At 49.0% G+C, this 21,042-nt stretch overlaps 2 protein-coding genes across 4 annotated transcripts in view; one reads left to right on the forward strand and one right to left on the reverse strand.

Moving 5' to 3' along the window:
• Positions 1-949: 949 nt before the first annotated feature.
• Positions 950-14,351, forward strand: AIFM2 (AIF family member 2, ferroptosis suppressor). Of its 3 annotated transcripts, XM_006148921.3 has the most exons (8): positions 951-1,172; positions 1,552-1,667; positions 3,189-3,308; positions 3,733-3,825; positions 8,182-8,290; positions 9,519-9,671; positions 11,640-11,840; positions 12,624-14,351. In XM_006148921.3, exons 1-8 carry the CDS (start codon positions 995-997, stop codon positions 12,773-12,775), a joined length of 1,122 nt encoding a protein of 373 aa, XP_006148983.1. In that variant the 5' UTR covers positions 951-994; the 3' UTR covers positions 12,776-14,351. The 3 variants fall into 3 exon arrangements, with proteins under 3 accessions (XP_014443452.1, XP_006148983.1, XP_027627840.1); XM_014587966.2 differs by lacking the exon at positions 3,189-3,308 and having other exon boundaries at positions 950-1,172; XM_027772039.1 differs by lacking the exon at positions 11,640-11,840.
• MACROH2A2 (macroH2A.2 histone) overlaps positions 13,223-21,042 on the reverse strand; it is a 59,069-nt gene continuing 51,249 nt past the window's right edge. The window contains exons 8-9 of the mRNA XM_006148922.2: positions 17,693-17,867; positions 13,223-15,110 (exon numbers count right to left, since the gene is read on the reverse strand). Of these exons, the coding sequence (XP_006148984.1) occupies positions 14,945-15,110; positions 17,693-17,867 (341 nt within the window). The 3' untranslated portion in view covers positions 13,223-14,944. The remainder of the gene's footprint in view (positions 15,111-17,692; positions 17,868-21,042) is intronic.

Here is a 21,042-nt window from a genome sequence, read left to right on the forward strand (position 1 = left end):
TTACCTGCTAAGTGACTTCTTTAGACCTGGGATTTAAGCTGGTGCCCCATAAGCTCAGTAGAATCTGGTTGGGTGTTTGTTCGCTTAGTGCAGTGCTTAGAGAACTTTCCCCCATTCCTTTAGATGTGGCCGGGGCTTGCCAGTTCCTCACAGGTGTGCCCACCATTCCTTGTTACTGTACACCTGCCCAGCTTCCCATGTCCTGTATGCTAGCTACCTGCCCCTTTGACTTTCTAAGCTCTGCCTTTATAAGGGCAGGGACCTACCTGCTTATCTGACTACAGGATCCACAGCACAAAGCGTATCAGATAGTGCCTCAATAAATGTATTTGGTTGAGTGAACATTTCCTCCTTCTTTAAAAGTCTTTGGTTAGAGGTGCCAAGTGGTAAGCAGGTGGTAAAATGTGATGCTCTGTGAGGCTGACTCACAAGGGAAGGTTCCAAGTTCAAGTCCAAGGGCATCCCTGAGTACACTAGGCACAAGTGTGTCCATGATCTGGGCCTGAAGGCTGGAGGTGGACTGTGGTTTCAAGACCCTGTTGGAGGTACTGTCTCTTGCTTTCTGTATTTCTCTCTTCCTGTCTCTCTCACTCATGGAGAAGGTAAAAACAAAACAAAACAAAACTTAAATTTTTAGTGAAATATATTGAGCAAAAACAAAGTACAGAGCAGTTTGTTTAACATGAGGAAAAATAATCATGATTGTCAGTACGTAGAGTCTCTCTGGAAGGATTCATACAAACTTGGTTAAGAGTGGATGTCTCTCGACAAGGGAGCTGGGTGGCTAGAGGATGAAGTGGATGTAGGATACTCTTTACTCCTTCTGAATTTAATTTTAATTTAACAACATTGGAATTTCAATAATAAAGGATTGACCTCATTTAAAAGATCTGTTCATTGGCATTGGGGCCTCTTGCTGTGGGCTTGTCCCTGCACTTGCAGCCCCCAGACTCTGAGTGGTCTCCTCTCCCTTCCCAGCAGTGCCTGGTTGGAGATGGGGTCCCAGGTCTCAGTGGACACGGGTGCACTGCATGTGGTGATCGTGGGCGGGGGCTTCGGTGGGATCGCGGCGGCCAGCCAGCTGCAGACGCTGAACGTGCCCTTCATGCTGGTGGACATGAAGGACTCCTTCCACCACAACGTGGCAGCGCTCCGGGCTTCTGTGGAGAGTGGTATGTGCTGCTTTTGGGGCTGTCTCTGTCAGAATGGTCTTGTCACCACTGTGGGTCCCGATTTCTGGACTGGGCATGGTTTCCTCCACTTAGGGTCAGGTGTCTGAATTCCACCAGCCAACACTTTCTGGAGCCCCTCAAGATCGCTGGTGTTATGCAACTATCATAACGAGGCCCCAGAAGTTAGAATTCAAGCTTTTCTGAGGACTTGAGCCCAGATTGGCACCATAGGGTTGGGGGGCTCCAGGTAATCTGCTGGTCCAGCTCTTTGACTGAGGGTGCCTCCCTTGGTATGCAGCTAGGGAAAGGTCATGAGTTACTCTAGCTTTCTGTGGTAGCCATTTCTGCACTGTGACCTCTTCTCTTTCTATTCCCCCAGGGTTTGCCAAAAAGACTTTCATCTCCTACTCTGTGACCTTCAAGGACAATTTCCGGCAGGGCTTGGTGGTGGGGATAGACCTGAAGAATCAGACGGTGTTGCTGCAGAGTGGCGAGGTGAACATGGTGGGGCTGGCCATCCTCAACTGGCTGCAGGACATCCCACGTAGGGCCTGGGATGTCTCCTGTAGGGTCAGAGTACCATTTGTGACCACTAAGTCCCACCTGGTGCTGGGCAGAGAGCCAATTCTTCTTAAACAAAGGTCTGAACACAACAACCACAAGAACAGGGTGGCAGATACTTCTTGAGTTGTTCCTGCATGCCAGGCACTGTCCTAAGCCTTTATATCAATATCATTTTGGGTTCACCAGGACTCAGTGAGGTGGGTAGTGTAGCCTCCCTTTGCTTGCTTAAGATCTCACAGCAGGTGAGATACTAAGTCAGGATTTGAACCCAGGCAGTTTCAGCCCAGAGCTCACCCCTGAAAGCCAGAATCCCAGATGAGTTCCAGACCTGGCCAGCCTACAGGGGCCCTCTTCACTGTCTAGAGTCAAAGTTAGGTACAAACATGGCCTGTACCCCTGGACCGAGAAGTCACCGAGGGTGGAGGTCCTCTGTCACTTGTCTTAGTGTTCCTCTTCCCCCATGCAGACAGCTTGGTGCCTGCTGTGTACCTTCAGTGATGAGCTCCATGGATGAGCTGCCGTCAGCCCACACGTCAGTTCAGCTCCCGACTGAGCACACACGGCTGAGGGTGGGGGAGGATATTGAAAAAGGACATACAATCCCTGTCTGCAATGAGCACGTGACTTAGTGTGAACCAGTCCTCCTTGAGTCAGTGTTAGGGTTGGAGAATCTCCTGGTTGGAAGGGTTACTGAGTGCCTCCTCTTCTTGGGGTTTTGCGCCATGCTTTTCAGAGCTCTGGATAGTCCATGGGGGCATCTTAGGGCTACAGGGAGGAAGTGGAGGCCGAGGAGAGTCCAGATCCTCTGGTCTCCCATCCTTTGGAGGAGCTCTGTTTTAGTCAGTGTTATATATTAGGCTCCAAACAAGATTTTTCTTTCTTCCTTCCTTTTTTCCTCTCCCTTCCTTCCTTTCTCCCTTCCCTCCTTTTGCCCTCCCTTCTTCCCTCCCTGCTCCCTCCCTCCCTTCCTTCCTTCCTTCCTTCCTTCCTTCCTTCCTCTATTTCTCTCACCCCACCCCTTCCCTTCCTTTTCTTTATTTGGTGGAGGTAGGAGGGTTATTCTGAAACACCCCTGAAGTTCCCAGCTAGCTCCACATGGGGAGCTAGGATCCAGTTTAGGCTGGCCACTCCGGGGGCAGTTTGCTTTCCTTCGGGAGCTGCCTCCTGCTGTGGAGAGCTCACCCTCCCATTTCAGTGTTGGATGGCGCTGGTTGCCCAGACCTTCTTCAGGCAGGAGGTGAAGCTGCTTCCTTTAGGTATTTCCCTGGTTCTGGTGCCATCACTCAGCCTAACAAGTTTGGCAATTTTTCTCCTCTCAAATGGCTGCCTCGGTGCACCCCGGGAGGGCCTCCTCCACCTGGTGCTCCTTGACTGATGAGGGCCTGGGGTTGGAAGCAGAAGCCCAGGCCTCCCCACCCTGTCCTACCTTCATCTTCCTTCTGTCTCTCACAGGCCCTGCCCTTCTCACATCTGATTCTAGCCACCGGCAGCACCGGGCCCTTTCCTGGCAAATTTAATGAGGTTTCTAGCCAGCAGGCCGCCATCCAGGCCTATGAGGACATGGTGAGACAGGTGAGCCGCCTGCTGATGGGCGCGAGACAGGGACAGCAGGCTGGGAGACAGCTCTGGTGTTGCTGGGCTGTAGTACAGAGACTCCCTAGGAGGGCTTCAGAGCTGCTGACAGCAACCGTGGGGTGCGAGAGCACTAGGGAGAGACCTTCCTGGGAGGTGACCTTGGACCTGTCATGTTGCACTGGCTCATCTCTGGGGACCCTTCATGTCCGTAGCTCCTCCCTTGCTTTAGGGTTCGGTGTCCTGTAGAGCAGGCCTACACCAGCGGCCTGTCAGTTTTCACGGAAACTCTGAGAGGCTGGGAGGAAGCACACTTGAACTCTAGATTTGGGAAGGTTCTCTGCCCTTCCTTGGCCAAGGATCCTGCACCGTAGGCTGAGCCAACAGATGGGTGGTGTACAGGTGTGTTTTACATCTCCTCCAGGTCCAGCGCTCACAGTTCATCGTGGTAGTGGGAGGAGGCTCTGCGGGAGTGGAGATGGCAGCAGAGATCAAAACGGAGTACCCCGAGAAAGAGGTGAGACAGCTGCCTTGGCTTTGGACCCTAAGTACTTGGCTTCTCCTAGCTAACAAACACCAGGAATCTGGAACCACAGATGGCATAATGATTACATCACTAGTTGCAGTTCGTGTCCCAGACCCGACATCTTAAAACTCATGCCAGACATGTGTGCGCGCGGGTCCAAAATCCATAGGAGGGGAATGGAGGAGAAAGGATTGCGGTGTGGCCAACTCCCCTGGCGGGTGATTTTTCGATTTCTGTCTCAGTCTCTCCAGTGAGCACATGCGGCCTATAACAAAAATTCCTCTAAAAAAAAGAATGTGTTTGGGGCCCGGGATGCTAGAGCTTCACTCACATCAACAGGGAGCACGTTTCCCATCTTGTGCCAAAGTGGGATTCTGTGGGGGTTTCCCCGAGAAAGCCAGGATCTTGCAGCACCTGGTGACATGGTGCTGCTCAGGGTATGTCCTCATCCAGCACGTGCTCCTGCCCTCTGGGCCATCCAGGAGATTCAGGCCCAGGGAGGGACCTTATGAAAGTGTCTCCTTCGTTATAGAAATGTAGACTTCGATGATCTTTTCTTTACTTGCTGACAATCAGCTTGGACAAAGACACCCTCAGTTGGCTTTTTGGGTCCTTGTGGGGACAGCCAGGTTGGGAGTTCAGCCCTTGACCGGCTGTGTTGATGAACAGCTGACCAGGAGTGCCTTCTGCACACAGGAAGGTGCAGTGTACATAGACCTGCTCTCATCTTTTATTTATTTTTTTTATTAGAGAGATTTTTGCTGTAGGTCGCATACACCTGCCAAAGAGACAGAAAGAAAGTGAGAAATCACCCCTGGGGGGGATGGCCATGCCACATTCCCTTCTTTTCCATTCTCCTCTTGGGATCTTGGGCATGCTCCCAGTGTGACCCCAGACACACCCCACCTGGACCTCAGTTTTCTTATCTGTCAAATAGGTGGATAAGACTATGGCAGGATTTAACAGCACCATGAACACCTAGGGCTGGATCATTCTTGTTGTGGAAGGGCTGTCATCTCCCCTGGGGGACATTTACAGCATCCCCAGGCCCTACCCACTAGATGCCAGTAGCTGTCTCTTCTCCAGTCTTAACGACTCAAGCATCTCTAGACCTGGCCAAACATCTCCTGTGATGAGGGACAGCACCACCCAGCAGAGTGCATAGACCAGTGGTTAGACCAGTGGCTTTCAGTTCTGGGTCCATTTTAGGATACTTGATGGTAGTTTTATTTGTAAATGTTTGAGGAAACTCCATATTGTTTTCCACAGTGTCTGTACTCATTTACATTCCCCATGTTCATGTGATTTCAGTGTATCTTAACACACTGAAAGCTTCAGCCCCCTCACAGACATGCACTGTGCATCGTGCTAGGCACAGCGGTGTAAAGGTGAACAAGGCCCTGTCTTCCATGCCCTGTTCTCTTCTAGTGCTCGAGGAATAGAGAACCTGCCTGGCAGCCAGGAGAGAAAGGGGAAATCCCGGCAGGCGACACAGGCCTGGCAAGGGCTGGGTGATGGTCATCGTTATGGGTCCTCTAGACCAGACTGTTTGCAGCTGGTGCCAGATCCACCTCTGAGAACCACACAGAGCCCCTTTTTGGCTCTTTTTTCCCTAGGGAAAAGCAGATTAATTTTCAAAAGGAAAATCAATATGGACTCATTTAATTACATGGATGTTTCTTGAAGAAAGATTGTTGAAAATTATTATGAATAATTGATATAAAGCTTGTTCATTTTGATCTATGAGTATGGGGAAAAACTAGCCTTTTTCTCTATACCCACATTCACATTTCTTTGATAGATGTATGGATTTTTTTTCACTGATTTTCAACGCCGTCTGGGTGTTGAATTCAGTTCAATTCGGTTCCAACACCAACTGGAGTTAGCATGGAGGCCATGGGTCAGAGGCTCGGTCCTGCGAGACTGCTCCCATCTAGACACCAATCGCAGCTCTGTCCCACTTAGCTAGACGTCAGAGGTTCCCATGAACCTGTCTTCAGGAAGGATAATTTGCTAGAGGTTTATAGCACTCATAAAAACAATTTACTTATTATTGCTGATTTATTACAAAGGATTTTTTTAGAGAGAGAAAGTTTTGCTATAGGCTGTGTGTGTTCACCAGAGAGACAGAGAGAAAGAAGATATGAAATGACCCCCTAGAGGAGATGCTGCAATCCCTTCTCCATCCTCCTCTTGGATTTTGAGCATGCACACACATGTGCCCAGCAGACTCGAACTGTGATTGGCCGTGTAGGAGTCCAGCGGCATAACCACTATGTCATCTGCTGGTTCTAAGGTTTTGTTTTTGTTTTTAGGTTTTGCCATAGGGTGCCTGCCTTTGCCAAACAGGGACAGTGAGAGGGAAAGTGAGAAATAACCCCTAGGGAGATGGCCACTTCTCAATCCCTTCTCCTCGTTCTCCCCTTGGGACTTTGGGCACACATGTACATGCATTTGGCAAGAGTTTTAAGCTGCCGGTTCAGGACTCAAACTGCGGTCAGCCATGTGGGAGTCCAGCATCTTAACCACTACAGCACCTGGTGGCCCCACAAAAGATATTTTAAAAGATACAAATGAACAGCCAGATAAGAGGTACATAGGTCAAGGTTCAGAAGAGTCCCAAACCTGGAGCTTCTGTCCCCATGGAGTTGGGGTACTCTATTCTCTTGGCATGTGGACATGCCCACCAACCTGGGAGCTCTCTGAACCCCATTCTTTCGAGGTCTGTATGGAGTCTTTATCACATAGGAATGACGGGATTATCATCTTAGTCTCCAGCTTTTCTCCCCTTGCTGAAGGACGGGGCTTAGAACGGAGAGTTCTAAGCATCTATTGGGGTTGTCGGAAAAGTCATGACACATTTTTGCATAGAAAAATGCATTATGACTTTTTTGATAACCCAGTGGTCATGGCTTGATCTTTCTGGTGACCAGGTCCCACCCTGAAGTTATCCAGGAGCCCACCAAGAGTCTCCTCATTGGAACAAAAGGTGCTCCTGTCACCCAGGAAATTCTAAGGAACTTAGGAGCTGTGTCACATATTCCTGTCACTCAGGTGCTCCGTGTCAGAATCTGGGCCAAAGGCTAAATACTAGAATAAATGATTCTCCTTAGCACCCCTATCTATACTTAAAAAAGTTTTTTTTGTTTGCACGTGCATTGGCCAGAGAGACAGAGAAAGAAATGAGAAAGCACCCCCATGGGGGACAGTCATGCTGTCATCTTTTCTTCTTATTTATCTTTTCAAGATTTTGGGCATGCATGCACATGCATCCAGCATGGTTTTCAAGCGGCTGGGTCTAGGACTCTGCACAGTCGACCGTGTGCAGTCCAGCTGCCTTAACCACTATGTCACCTGGTAGCTCACTATAAGGGTTTTAGGAGCTATGTTAGGAACCAGGGACAGATCTCTCTCTCTCTCTCTCTCTCTATATATATATATGTGTGTGTGTGTGTGTGTGTGTGTGTGTGTGTGTACATATATATGTACACATGTGTGTGTGTGTATTTATTCTTATTTCATAGGGGCAAAGATCAGTCTGAAATAGTAATAAGGTCAGGTAACTCAGTGAGAACCATTTATTTACAGTTAGATAAGTAAGAGTAGTGTAGCAGTCATACTTTCTTAAGGACTTAATATGTGTCTGAAATAATAATAAGGTCAGGTAACTCAGTGAGAAATAACCATTTATTTACAGTTAGATAAGTAAGAGTAGTGTAGCAGTCATACTTTCTTAAGGACTTAATATGTGCTGAGTTAGGTGCTTTGTACATAGTTTCTCATTCATCATTTCAAAACTATGAGCGGAGCTGTTGTACCCATTTTACTGAGTCTTCTGGAGATGTCTGGGTGTAAGCAATGGGGTTTCAGCCTGGGGGTCAGTGTGATTTCAAAGCCCAGGCTTTGAGCTAGATTGCAGGCTGCCTCCCACTTCCTGTGCTGACCTATTCAGCAGTACACGTGTCCAGAGGCGCTTCATTTAGAACCAGCTTCAATGTCAACATCAGCCTGATTTATAGTTGGGATGCCAATGGCCTCTCTCTCTATATATATTTATCATATAATTGTAAGTGCCCAATGATGCTTGGAAATCCTTTTCCAGCTCATGCTAGGTAAGGCAGGGGTTGTGGAGTTGTGGGACACTGGGGGTCCTCTGGTTCAGGGTGAGGGGGAGACTAAAGGGGAGATGTGGGCTGGGCCCAGCTCAGCACTACTTGGTTTCAGCATTGGGCAGGTTGCTTCTCTGGGGCCTGTTTCCTCATTTGTAAACTTGAGTCAAGGGAGCAGGTAGGTGTTCATGTGAGTAGTTTGGGCTCCTTCTCAGGCCCTGTGGTCATTTGTCTCCAGGTCACCCTCATTCATTCCCAAGTACCCCTGGCTGACAAAGAGCTCCTGCCCTGTGTCCGGCAGGAAGTGAAGGAGATCCTCCTCCGGAAGGGCGTGCAGCTGCTGCTGAGTATGTGTAACTTGTTCTCCCTGCCCCACACCCCTGGCCTGGGGAGGTGGGCTTGCAGGCTTGGTCTCCAGCTTGGTAAGGCCCACCCCAGGCTCTCTCTACCCACCGCCTCCTGGGGTTGAGCCTGAAGAGGTCTTCCACCTCAAGGCCCACTAGAGCCTGGCCCAGTGGGAGGGTCTGTCCTCAGGCAGGACAGGGGCCCTGGGACTCACAGGATTTCCGTGTGGAGGCAGTGATGCCTCAGCCATTGTGTTGAACAAAGGTTTTGCCCTGAACTACGATGTTCTGTAGTAGAGGGAATAAGTTTATTTGTTGTGTTTGGAGAGTGGTGAGGAGTGTAGCTTTTGTCCAGAGCAGGAGGAAGGGAGACCCTCTCCGTATTTTAGAAGTGGGCCTCTAGCCCCAGTGGTGCAACTCCCACACTTCACAACACTAGGCTTCCTCTTTTTTAAAAAAAGTTTACTTCACTTTTTTCCCCATAAGTGAGTGACACAGAAAGGAAGAGAGTGACAGAGACAGGCATCCCAACAAGGTATTCACACTGTGATCCACCATGTACCGTTCCTGGTACATGTGTGCCCCGTGTGTTTGCGGAGGTCTCTGGATGCAAACCCAGAACTTCCGATATGGGTCAGAGCATTGCGTTACTGCTGTACCACCACCCATCCAGTCCCTCCCCATTTTTTGTAGGGAGGGGATGGGGCATCTGCTCTATGTAGGTCCCTGGCAGCTGTCACAGCCCCTTTTGATGACTGGCTATGGAGTACTGTCATCCCCTTTACTTTCAGGCAGTGAGTATGGGAAACTGACTCCTCTGGCTTTTCTTGCTTTCACCTTTGCTGGTGGCATTGAGTCAACCACAGAAAAGGTGAAAGCAAGACCACTTAACTAGGTCCTTCCTGCCTAGTTAAGATGGTATAGCTGACATTCACAGAGGTATGTTGAGGTTTTCCAGTGAAAAGCTTTTCCCAGAACTTCTTGACAAACTCAGTATTGCTTCTTTCCTGTGGCCTCCTAGAACTGTCTTCTAGTTGGATCCCTTGGGGCCAGATGTCCAGACTGGGGCAGCAGAGTAGACTGAGGGCAGAGTATGGTGGGAAGATGGGAGTGGAGCAATTGGGCCACCATGACCTGGGCCTTCCCCAGGACCAGCATTGACCTGGGTCCTGCTCAATGAGGTACCAACCCTTTGCTGGCCTCCTGGTCATCGAACCCCCCCCCTTGACAGGTGAGCGGGTGATCAACCTGGAGCAGCTGCCTCTCAATGAGTATCGAGAGTACATCAAAGTGCAGACGGACAAAGGCACGGAGGTGGCCACCAACCTGGTGCTTCTCTGCAATGGTATCAAGGTCAACAGCTCTGCCTACCGGGATGCATTTGGTGAGCAGGGGCCTCTCTGGGGCCTTCTCAGGCTGCCTCCCCCCACCCCATTCTCCAGCACTCTCTGAGAATACCCGGCAGCTATTGCCTCCAGCAACCAAAACCTGCCCCCTTTCCCTCTTTACCCCAGCATGCTCTCTTCTGATTGGTGACATTGAACGGTAAATTTGAGTTAGGGTTCATTCTTGCTGAGCTTTCCTCAGCTGTGATGGTGCCTTAGCTCAAGATGACCAAGGAGACCAGAATCTTCTAAAATCAGGACTATCCCTGGTGGTAAAGGTAGGAACAGGTTTCATAGCAATGAGGATCTGTGTTGTGTTACTTTCCTTCTTTCCTGGATGCACAGGAAATTTGGGGTCAGGCTGCTCTCTCCAAATCCAGATTCAAACATTTGGCCATTTGTACTTGGAATGACCATGTGGGGAGTGAGGGCAATAATAGGGCCTCTTTTCTTTCCTTCCTTCCTTCTTTCCTTCCTTCCTTTTCCCTCCCTCCCTCTCTCTCTTTTTATTGCCAGAGAGTGTGTTTACACTCTGTTTCTTACAGAAACAGAGAAAGACGGAAAGGGAGAAAGCAACCCCCAATGTGGCATGGTCACACCTCAATCCCTTCTCCATTTCATCCTGTCGGGATTTGGAGTATGCATGCACATGTACCTGGACTGTGTTTCAGGCTGCTGGGGCCAGGATTCAGACCATGGTAGGCCATGTGAGATCCGCCTCCCTTAGCCACTAGGCCACAAGGCCGGCCCCTAGTCTCCTATTTAAAACTCAGTGTTTAGGGCCAGCAGGTGATGTGGTTAAGGCCCTCGACTCCCATATGGCCAACTGTGGTTTGAGTCCTGGACTTGGCAGCTTGCTTTCTCACTTTCTCTTTTTCTCTGTCTCATTGGCCAAATTAAAAATAATAATAATAATAACAAATGGAATTAAATAAATAAATATTTCTTTAAAAAATAAAAAATTCAATGTTTAACTAGCTAATGAAATGTGAGGTGGTACACTGATATGTATCTGAGCCTCTGTGTGTGAATGGGAGACTCCGTGGCCAGCCTCTGTGGTTGCTGAGTCATCACACCCCCATCACTCACTCCCTTTCCCAACATGGGGCTCCTGTGTCCAGTAGGAGGTAATTATCCAATCCCAGAAGAAGGAAGCCAGTCCAGACTTACTGTGGGGTGGGAGTGTGAGCTTATAATGGACAGAAGTCCCAGAATCCAGAACCTAATTGTCTTTATGTTGTATTTTCAAAGATAAATTTGTTTAAATTCTCTTTTAAAGGGACCAGCAGGTGACTTGGTGGTTAAGGGCACTGGACTTCCACATGGCTGACCATGGTTGGAGTCCTGGACCTGGCAGCTTGCTTTCTTACTTATCTTCTTTCTCACTCTGTCCTCTAGTCGAATTAAAATGAAATAAATAAATAAATTTAAATAAAATAATTCTCAAAAAAAGTTTTTTTTTAAAAAAAACTGATCTATGTTCAAAAGGAAATTAAAGTCATTACACTAATCATTACATTTTTAAAAATAATTATTTATTTTAATTTTATTTATTATTCTTATTCATTATAATTTGCTATCAGGTACATGTGCTTACCAAAGAGAAATAGGAGAAAGAGAGGGAGAGGGAGAAAGCAAGCTGCCGGGTCTGGGACTCAAACCATGATTGACCATGTGGGAGTCCAGTTCCTTAACCGCTACCCCAACTTGCAGCCCTATGTTATACATGTCAAAAGACACTTGCTGGTATTTTGATCCGTGTCCACTCAGGAACCAGTAGCCTTACCTTTGCTGAAAGACTGCTGAGATGGGGACTTCCGGCAGGAATAGATGAGGTGGGACGATTGACTATTAGCTTGTACCTTTGAAGGTGACTCACCCAGCACCCAGAGCTATCCTCACCTCTTTCAGTGGCTGGCGAGCACGGCAGCTTAGGGCCTTGGTCCTGGTCTTGTTCTGTCTGGCAGAGAATAGACTGGCCAGCAATGGTGCTCTGAGAGTGAACGAGTACCTCCAGGTGGAGGGCTATAGCAACGTCTACGCCATTGGTGACTGTGCCGACGTGCGGGAGCCCAAGATGGCCTATCATGCTGGCCTCCATGCCAACGTTGCTGTCACCAACATCGTCAACTCCATGAAACAGAGGCCCCTGAAGGCCTACAAGCCAGGTAAGGGAAGCCCCATGGACTTCATAGTTTTAAGAGTTAAAGGGTGTAAAAAAAAAAGGCATTAAAAGGTTAGATATGGGGAAGATAATTTGGGCTAAGATGACTGACCCTGGGCTGACCCCGCGGCCTAGTTGTTAAGGGAGCCGGATTCAGCATGACTGCATGATTCAAATCCCAGCCCTGCCAGCTTGGAAAACATACCAGGCACATTCTGATAGGATGGAGAATGGAGGGGAAGGGAGTACGGTGTGACCATGCTCCATTGCCGGGGTGCTTTTCCTCCTTCCCTCCTTCTCTGGTGAGTGCACACGCCCTGTGGTAAATTTAAAAAAAGAAAAAAAAAAAAAAAGATAACTGCCCCCTAGAATGAACTCAAAGCTGGTGACAGAAACATCCCCCTAGAGCTCTTTTTTAGAGAGATTTTTGCTATAGGACACATGTGCTTGCCGGAGAGACAGAGACAAAGTGACAAATCACCTTCCCCACCATGAGGGATATCCACATTGCAATCCTTTCTCCTTCATTACCCTCTTGGAATTTTGGGAACATACACACATGCACCCAGCCGGGTCCAGGACTCGAACCATGGTTGACTATGTGGGAGTCCGGCAATGTAACCCATTATGCCATCTGCTGGTCCCTTCCCTAGAGCTCTTTAAAAGTAAATCAGGACTTCCTCATCTTCCTCAAAGTCCTGAGCCAGACCTTGGGAGGAGTTTGCGCCCTGGGATTGTAGGCCAGGATGCCATATGGGGTGCTATTGGTGTTTGTCTCTGCCTGCAGGTGCGCTGACCTTCCTCCTGTCCATGGGGAGGAATGACGGTGTGGGCCAGATCAGTGGCTTCTACGTGGGTCGGCTCATGGTTCGGCTGGCCAAGAGCCGGGACCTGTTCGTCTCCACAAGCTGGAAGACCATGAGGCAGTCCCCACCCTGATGAGGAGGCCTGGTCGAGACCAGGTGCCATTGTAGGTGGTGAATGGACTGCTTGCCAGAGGGCACCACCTGGCAGTGCCGGGGGGGCAGAAGCTCTCTTCTAGAGTAAGAGGCCAACGACGTAGTGACTGGATACTGGATACACAACTGTAAAACTAAAAGTGGGAGGGGGGAGGGGATAGAAAGAAGGAGAGGAAGATTAAAAAAAAAAAAAGACAGCCCCCAGGGCATTTTCCCCTGGGTTGCAAAGATGTGTTTGCAGCTGTGGGGTGTGGGATGTTAGCTGGATGGTCCTGAGGAGGCACAGCTGGCCTTCTGCACCCCAGGCTGCTCGGATGTGTATGTGCGCGCATTTGTGTACCTGGGCCGGGGACATTTGGAGGTCTCAGAGGGCAGAGAGCGGGGCTCTGGGTGGCCTCCATCAGTGGAAGGAGGCAAAGTCTGAAAGCAATACCCCTGAGTCTGGGGAGCCGGGGTGGAAATGGCCTGCACTCCGAACCTCTCCCCTCACCTCCAGGGTGGGGAAACCATGTCTCCTCCAGCAGCCAGGTTGTTAATAGCAGCCCAGTTCCGAACTCCCTTACTCAGGGTTCGTCCTTAATATTCTTTTAATCTTCGCAGACCTTTCCACATTTCTATTGTTAGATCCTAACTGTATATCATAGGTTCCATTTAAGACGAATCAAAGTTTCCCTCCTTGTGGCCATCCTCAGATTGTGAGGTTCTATAAAGCTAACGGGTAAGACTAAAGTCTGGCCTGCCAGCCTTGGAGGCATTAAAGCAGCATCCGAGAGACCAGGCTCCTTGGTATTGGGTCGCCTGCAGGAGACAGAGGGGCATTCAGCACTGTATCTCCAGGTCATTGTCATGGGCATACTTGTAAGTGACAAAATCCTAGCTGATGCTGTGGTAAGAAGCAGGGTCTGGAGGGACTTCATGCTTCTGATTTGTTGGCTACCCAGTGTCATTTTCCGGAGTCCTAGCTATGTGGCAGTCATGTGCACCACCAACTGACCTTCTGATAGGGAGAAGCCTGTTCTGGATCACCTGGTTTGAATCTCCATGGCAGAAGTGGTTGCTGAGTTCGTCTGAACAGATACAGGCCCTGACTGCCCTGCCCTCATCTTCCTACTCCCCCGCCAGCTTTTGATGGTGGACCCTGGGTATCTGGACAGTCTTCAGGACACCAGCTTCACTGGGGTCCTCAGCCTATCCCCTGTCTAGGCTGTGGCCCCCTGTCTGGGCTGTGACCCCTAAGTCTGGGCCATTGTGTCGCTTAGGCCTAAGTGAGAATATACCTTCTTCCCAGAGCATGGTTACCCCTCCTGTACCTTTTTATCCAAGGCTTTGTTCTTCGGGACGTGTCTATAGGCCCGCCCCTCCCAGGAGCAGGACCTGCGGCCTGAGAAACAGGCCTTGGTGCTGTCCGACTTGGGGCCCGGCATGGCGGGAATCTCAGCCCGCTAGCAGCAGCAGGCTTTGTTCTAGTGACTTCTGACAGTCTAGAGGTAGCCATTCCCGGGGTCATGGATTTCCAAAGTAAAAATGCAATAAAAGAGTATGTTGTAAGAAAGACACTGGATCTTTTATTTTTTCCTCTCATTTTCTTTTTCTTTAAAAAAACAAAACAAAAGCCTGAAGCAAAAACTTTGTAGGAGTAGTTACAATATTACAGAGGAGTGGGGGGCACCAAACAAAGAGAAAAGCACCAGTGAGCCGTCTTTTCCTTCTTCTCCTCACCGTAGAACACAGACCACCGACAGAGCCCGAGCCCCTTTTATGCCCTCTTCCCTTGGAAAAAGGAGGAACAGAAGATATAAGAATTTTAAAAGGATTATTATTTTTTGTGTGGTGTGTGTGTAAAAGTCAATGCTATACATCTAAAATGAGGTCTGTTTTTTTCTTAAAAAGTTCTAAAACAACAGGAAGGAAACACATGGAAAGAAACCCCTGGTGGAGACCTGCTTAATTACAGACTGAGGCTCTTTTGATGAGGATATAAAATACAGAGGGCTCCTTCCCTGGGCAGGACCTGCTCCCGCAGCCTCTGCTACCCGCTTCCCTTTCAGCCGCCCTCCACTCCCCTGCAGTCACCCTCCTGCTCTCCTTGTGAAAAATAAAACCCCACTCTTGTGACTTCGTGCCTCTGACCGCTGCCGGGAAGCACCGGCTACTTGGCATCCAGCTTGGCCATCTCCTGCACGTAGATGCCGATGCTCTCGCTGTCGAAGAGCAGGAAGTACACGTTCTTCAGCGAGGACGCGCTCGAGTCATCGAAGTGGGCCGAGATGGCTTTGAGGGTCACCTGGGCTGCTGTCTGTTTGGGAAAGCAGTTTCTGTCCCAAAGCAAAAAGAAGATCCAGCATCATTTTGGTCCCTGGAACAAACCCACGGAAGTAACTCTCCCCTCAGCCTAGGAGGACAACGTGACTCCATACTTTGGACCTCAGCCCTTGCTTTGACTGCATGGGGGCCTCAGCGTGTGCAAGGCTGGTCCACTATGGTCTACCTTGACCTTAGTCACAGGGACAGCCCGGAAAGAGGCGGGCAGGGGATGTGGCATCACACTGACTCAGAGGCACTGTGGTTTTAGCCAACATCACAGGGCTGGCTGTGACCTATATCTGAATCTGTGCCCTGTATTTGAATTTGTGTTCCCTGACTCAAGTCGAGCTAGCAATTCAGCATTTAATAGGTCTTCAAAAACAACTCTAGGGGACAGCAGGTGGTATAGTGGTTAAGGTACTGGACTCCCATGTGGTCAGCCACTGTTTTAGTCCTGGACCCTTTGACTTGAAACTCATGCCCAGCATGTGTGCATGTGTACCCAAAATCCCGAGAAGAGGATGGAGGAGTAGGGATTGTGGTGTGGCCATTCTCCTTAGGTGATTTCTTGCTTTCTCTCTCTCTCTCTCTCTCTCTCTCTCCAGTGAGCACATGTATCCTATAGCAAAAATCTCTCTCTAAAAAAAAAGGGAACTCAAGGTTTAATTAGCTCCCTCAGTACTGGTTTCCATGTCACCCAGATAGTTTATTAAAGGGCAAAAATGTATGCTCAAAAGCTCATCTTCATAATTCCTTTTTCATGCACTTCATATTTCTTGCATTAATTCATTTGGACATACCAGTGTCATTTCAGCAGCAGTGACTGAGCAGGACTGGGTTGGTGAAAGTTTGCCAAGGTCCCCCAGCTCCAGAGAACCATTGATAGTGCTGTTAACCAGGCTGGGCCATGACACCAGCCCTCAGGACAGCCGTAGTAGTCACTTGGGGTCAGCCACCAAGACCTTGAGGAAGGTCCAAGATGGGCCACCTAATATGAATTCTCGCTTTCACATGAAGGTTCCAGAACATCACTGCCTGTGGTCCCACCAGTGAAAGAAAGCTCACCCCACAGTGCCCCTGGGCTGGCCTGTGAAGACCCAGCTCTGCTTGCCTAAGATGAGATAGGATAACGAGAGAAGCCCAGCTTCATTATTTCCTGCGTAGCCTCCCCAAGATAGCCAGAAATCATACCTGTGTTACAGAGGGCCAATCTCAAAATGAGTGAAGAGTGAGTTGCTTGGCTAGGAACATGATAGGAGTGGACGTTCTCGTTACTTATCTGAAACGATGCCCAGCTGAGGTCTGGACAAGCAGAACGATCACTGCCCCTACCCTCCTTGTAAAAGCCCTCGTGAGACCCCTTAGTCCTCTGGGTATACCCGTCAAAGCCTCAACCTCCTGGCTTGACTGTAATCCTCCGGGGATTCTGAAGCAGGACATCTGAAGTAGAGCCTGCGATTCCCGAAGTCTAACAGGTGATGTCACTGCTGCTGGTCCATAGACTACACTTTGAGTAGTGAGATTTTTTTCCCCCCAAGAATTGTTTTATTAAACTATTTATTTTAACTTGGTCATATAGGGACAGAGAGGGAGAGAGATGGAAAGTGAGAAAGCAAGCCGCCAGGTCTGGGACTTGAACTGTGGTCAGCCATATGGGAGTCCAGCACCCTTAACCACCATGTCACCTGCTGGCCACTAGTAGTGAGATTTTTGAGACTGTTTTCTGATCTTGTGCTCCAGACATGGATAGCTGGTGGGAATGTGGGCTTTGAACATGGCAGGCTCTCAAAAAATAACATACCACCTTGCTCCTGCCTCCTGTTCCTCCCCTGAAGTTACCTTTCTCCCTGGGCCTAGGAAGAGTATCAAGGAGACAGAGAAGTTGGCCCAGAAATGGGGGACCTGCTGTCCTAAAGTCCAGTGGGCCCCTTTCTCAATATTTTTTAAAATTTATTTATTTAATTTTATTTATTTATTCACCCATTTATTTTAATTTGACCAGAGAGAGAAAGAAAGTGAGAAAGCAAGCCACCAGGTCCGGGACTTGAACTGTGGTTGGCCATGTGCGAGTGTCCAACACCTTAACCACCATGCTACCTGCTGGTTCCCATTTCCATCTCCATATTTTCCTTTCTTTTTTTTTTTTTTAAATTTATTTTTCAGACAGAACCTCATACGTTGCAGGTCTTTTGAGTAACTGGGGCCTCAGGCATGTGCCACTCTCCCTGACTGTTTTTCAGATAGGGTCTCACTATGCTGCCTAGAACAGCCTTCAGCTCACTCCTCCTCCTCAGCCTCCCCGAGCTGCTGAGATTATAGGTGCATACTTCCTTGGCTGGGTTTTAGGTTGAACTGAGGGTTGAACCTGGACCTGTGTCCCAGCCTGTGACATATGGCATCTTAGCGGCAAGCACTACCACGGCTGGGCCTTTTTCAAGGATGGCAACTGGGTTTCTTGGTCTATCTCCTGGTCAACGTACTTGGCTGTGCTGGCAGCCATCAGTCATGTTTATGGGAACGGCCAGATCAGATGTGGGACAGCTGGGTCCAGGGAACGAGTGGGAAGACTCAGCTCAGCAGAACTGCCTCTTACCTGCCACTGGGGAAGGGTGGGAATGCGACGGACTTGAGCTTCTTGTCCTCGGCCGCTGACAGGCAGTTTTTGATGGTCTCTTCGAGCTGTTCTTCACATTTGTCAGAGCCCCACTGAGGGATGTGACAGTGGATGACAAATTTGGCTGCGAGTCCGCTGGATTGGCTGACAGCGGCTGAGACATGGGTGAGAGAAACACTACAGGTTAACCTCCTCGGTCTGCCTTTAGGTCCACGGGGGACAAAGAAGTGATAGTGAGGAACTATGGATACCAGCAAGCGGGATCTGTGTCGGAATTGCCTTGGACAGTCAGCCCAAGCTTTTGATAGAAGCATGTAACGCCGATGTGACAGCATGTTGCTTTCATACGTCTGCCACCTGTCCCTGGGGCTCTCTGCTCACCATGGTTCCCAGTCAAAGGAACACATCAAACTCTGGTGGCTGTGGGAGGTTGAGTAATGGCCTTCCCCAAACACCCTTGCTCTGTGGGACTGTTACACGGGAGAAGGCACTTTGCAGACATGATTAGGTTAAAAATTTGGAATTGGGCGGCCAGCAGGTGGCATGGTGGTTAAGGTGTTGAACTCTCACATGGCTGCCCATGGTTTGAGTCCTAGACCTGGTGGCTTGCTTTCTCACTTTCCCTCTCTCGCTTGCTCTCTGTTGAGTGCATGCACCCTATAGCAAATTTTAAAAATAATAACAAATAAAATTAAATAAATTATTCTTAAAAAAAATCTGGAGATGGGGCTGGCAGGTGGTGTGGTGGTTAAGATGCTGGACTCCTACATGGCCAACCATGGTTTGAGTCCCGGAACTAATGGCTTGCTTTCTCACTTTACCTCTCTCTGGCCAAATTAAAAATAATAATAAATAAAATTGAATAAATAATTCTTTAAAAAAATTCTTATGCAGTTTGGAAAAAAAGAGAGAGAGAGAGAGAGAGGGAGAAAGCACCCTCTAATGGGGTAGATTATGCCATAATTCCCTCTCCTCCACTTCTCCACGCTGCTGGAATTTTCAGGCATGCAAACACCTGTGTCTGATGTGTTTTTCAAGTCGCTGGAACTGAGATTAGAACTGCTGTCAGTTCTGTAGGATCTGGCTCCCTTAACCTCCAGGCCATGGGCTGATCCATCTTCTCAGCTTTCAGCTGTGAGCTGCACCCAGTGACCTGGGCACCTGCCCCAGGTTCCACGTGTGCCCAGCACAATCATTATTCACTCCTGAAACCTGGTTCTCCCTTCCTATCTCTCTCACTGGAGCCACCAGTCATTTTCCTCGGACTTGTCCTTCCTGGGGCTTCATTTCCACAGCTGCTCCTACCCTGGTCCAATCCAGCCTTCTAGATGGTCTCCTGGCCCCAGCCTGCTGTCTGCCAAACCAGTCTCCACGCAGTTGCTGGGGTCAAGGTCCTAAACTCCAGGTTTAAGCCAGTATCTGCAGCTGCTCCTGACTCCCAGTCCCAGGCCCGTCATGTCCTGTCCCCTTGGAGTCCATCTGTTTCTACGCCCTAGATGCCCCCTGGTGGTCCAGCCAGCCACTCTGTGCCCTGCGCACACTGGGCTCGGCTCCTCCGCTCTCCCCGACCCTCGCCCATCCTCTCCAAGCCAGTCGTGGTAGCTAATGTGCTGTTACCTAACTGCATTCCCCGCCTGGTTATAAAGTCCCCACAGGAGTGTCTGGGGCTACATTCGCACCTGTATCCTGCTGCCTCCGCCCTACAGTGCATGCGTAGGTGCATAACAAGAATGGCTTTGACCCAGATGGCATCTGCACTGGAGCCGAATGTGTTCTCTGCTGCTTCCTGAGCTCCCAGCGCAGTGTCTGGTAGGACAAGTGTCCAACTATTTATGGAATGAATGACAAATCTGCCCCCTCCCCTGTTTTTTTTTTTTTTATTAAATCATAAGGCGCACATATTTGCCTAAGAGAGTCAGAGGCAGGAGAGGGAAGTTGAGAAGTCACTCCCTGGGGAGAATGGCCATACCACAATCCCTTCTTCATTCTCCTCTTGGGATTTTGGGCACGCATGCACACATGCCCAGTGTGATTTTTAAGCTGCTGGGCTTGGGACTCAAACTGGGATTGATCATGTGGGAGTCCAGCGCCTTAACCACCATACTAACTGCTGATCCTGACAGGTCTGGTTTTCTAACTCCTGGCTCAGCTGGAAAACCCTGGACCACCCTCGACTTCCCCTACGAAACACACAGCATCGCTGCCTCTCACTTGCTCTGTTCCTGAAGTGTTTTCTTGATCTACTCTGGCCCTGCCCCACCCCTGCCTCAGGTAGGCCTGCACTATAGTTGGTCTGTTTTACCCTTGCTAAGATGCCCCCCTCCAAAAAAAAGAGAATCTTTTAATATCTTTAAAATCGTTCACATTTTACAATCACTGTCAGCCTGGACTGGAGTTGAGTTCTTCCAAAAAGAAGCTGCATTTTCTTCTCTCTCCCCTGGGGACACTACCAAACTGAGAAGTCCTACTGGCTTCTCTGCCTGAGAGGTTGAGCTGCACTGGATTCAGCTGCAAACCTGCAGGAACGCTGGCTGCTGGTTCAATTCCCTAGTGAGGCTTTTCTTCCTCCCAGCCACTCAACGCCAAGGTCAGGAACGTACTTGCTACCTTTCCATATGTGTGTTCAGGTCTTGCTTGCTCTTAGACTGAATATGTCTCAGCTCTATGTGGGGTCTCCTATTAGACACCCTATAATGAAAATTTAATGTGTCTTTTAAAAACATTTTGCTATGAAATTTTTTTTTTGTTATGGCCACATGTGCTTGCCAGAGATATGGAGAGAAAGTGAGAAAGCAGCCCTCAGAGGGGATGGCCATGATGCAGTCCCTTCTCCATTTCTCCCCCTGGGATTTTGGGCATGCACGCACATGTGCCCAGTATGTTTTTCAAGTTGCCGGTTCTGGGACTTGAACCAGGAAGTCGTCTCTGTGGGATCTAACTGCCTTAACTACCATGCCACTGACTGGCCCAAAACGTAATTTTTCTTAAGAGTATGTACAGTAAGGGCATTAACTTACAACTGATGGTGTTTTAAAATTAAATATAATTTTAGAACCCAAGTTTAGCACTGTTCTCCTCTCCCTCCTTCCCAGTGCTCCTCCTGATTGGCCCCAGGCCACAGTACTCTGACCTAACACATTCGCTTCGTTCCTTAGCCTGGGGTTGCTTCCTGTAGACCTCTTCCGCATGTCTGAAATTGCGCATCTTTCACCTGCTTCTGTTTTTTTTTTTTTTTTTTTTTTAATTTTTTTTTTTAATTTTTATTTTCTACCTTAATTCACTATACACCATCACAACACACCAATGAATTTTCCATCCAAAATACACTG

Source organism: Tupaia chinensis, unplaced genomic scaffold (genome assembly GCF_000334495.1).
Source record: "Tupaia chinensis unplaced genomic scaffold, TupChi_1.0 Scaffold000250_1, whole genome shotgun sequence".
NCBI lineage: Eukaryota > Metazoa > Chordata > Mammalia > Scandentia > Tupaiidae > Tupaia > Tupaia belangeri.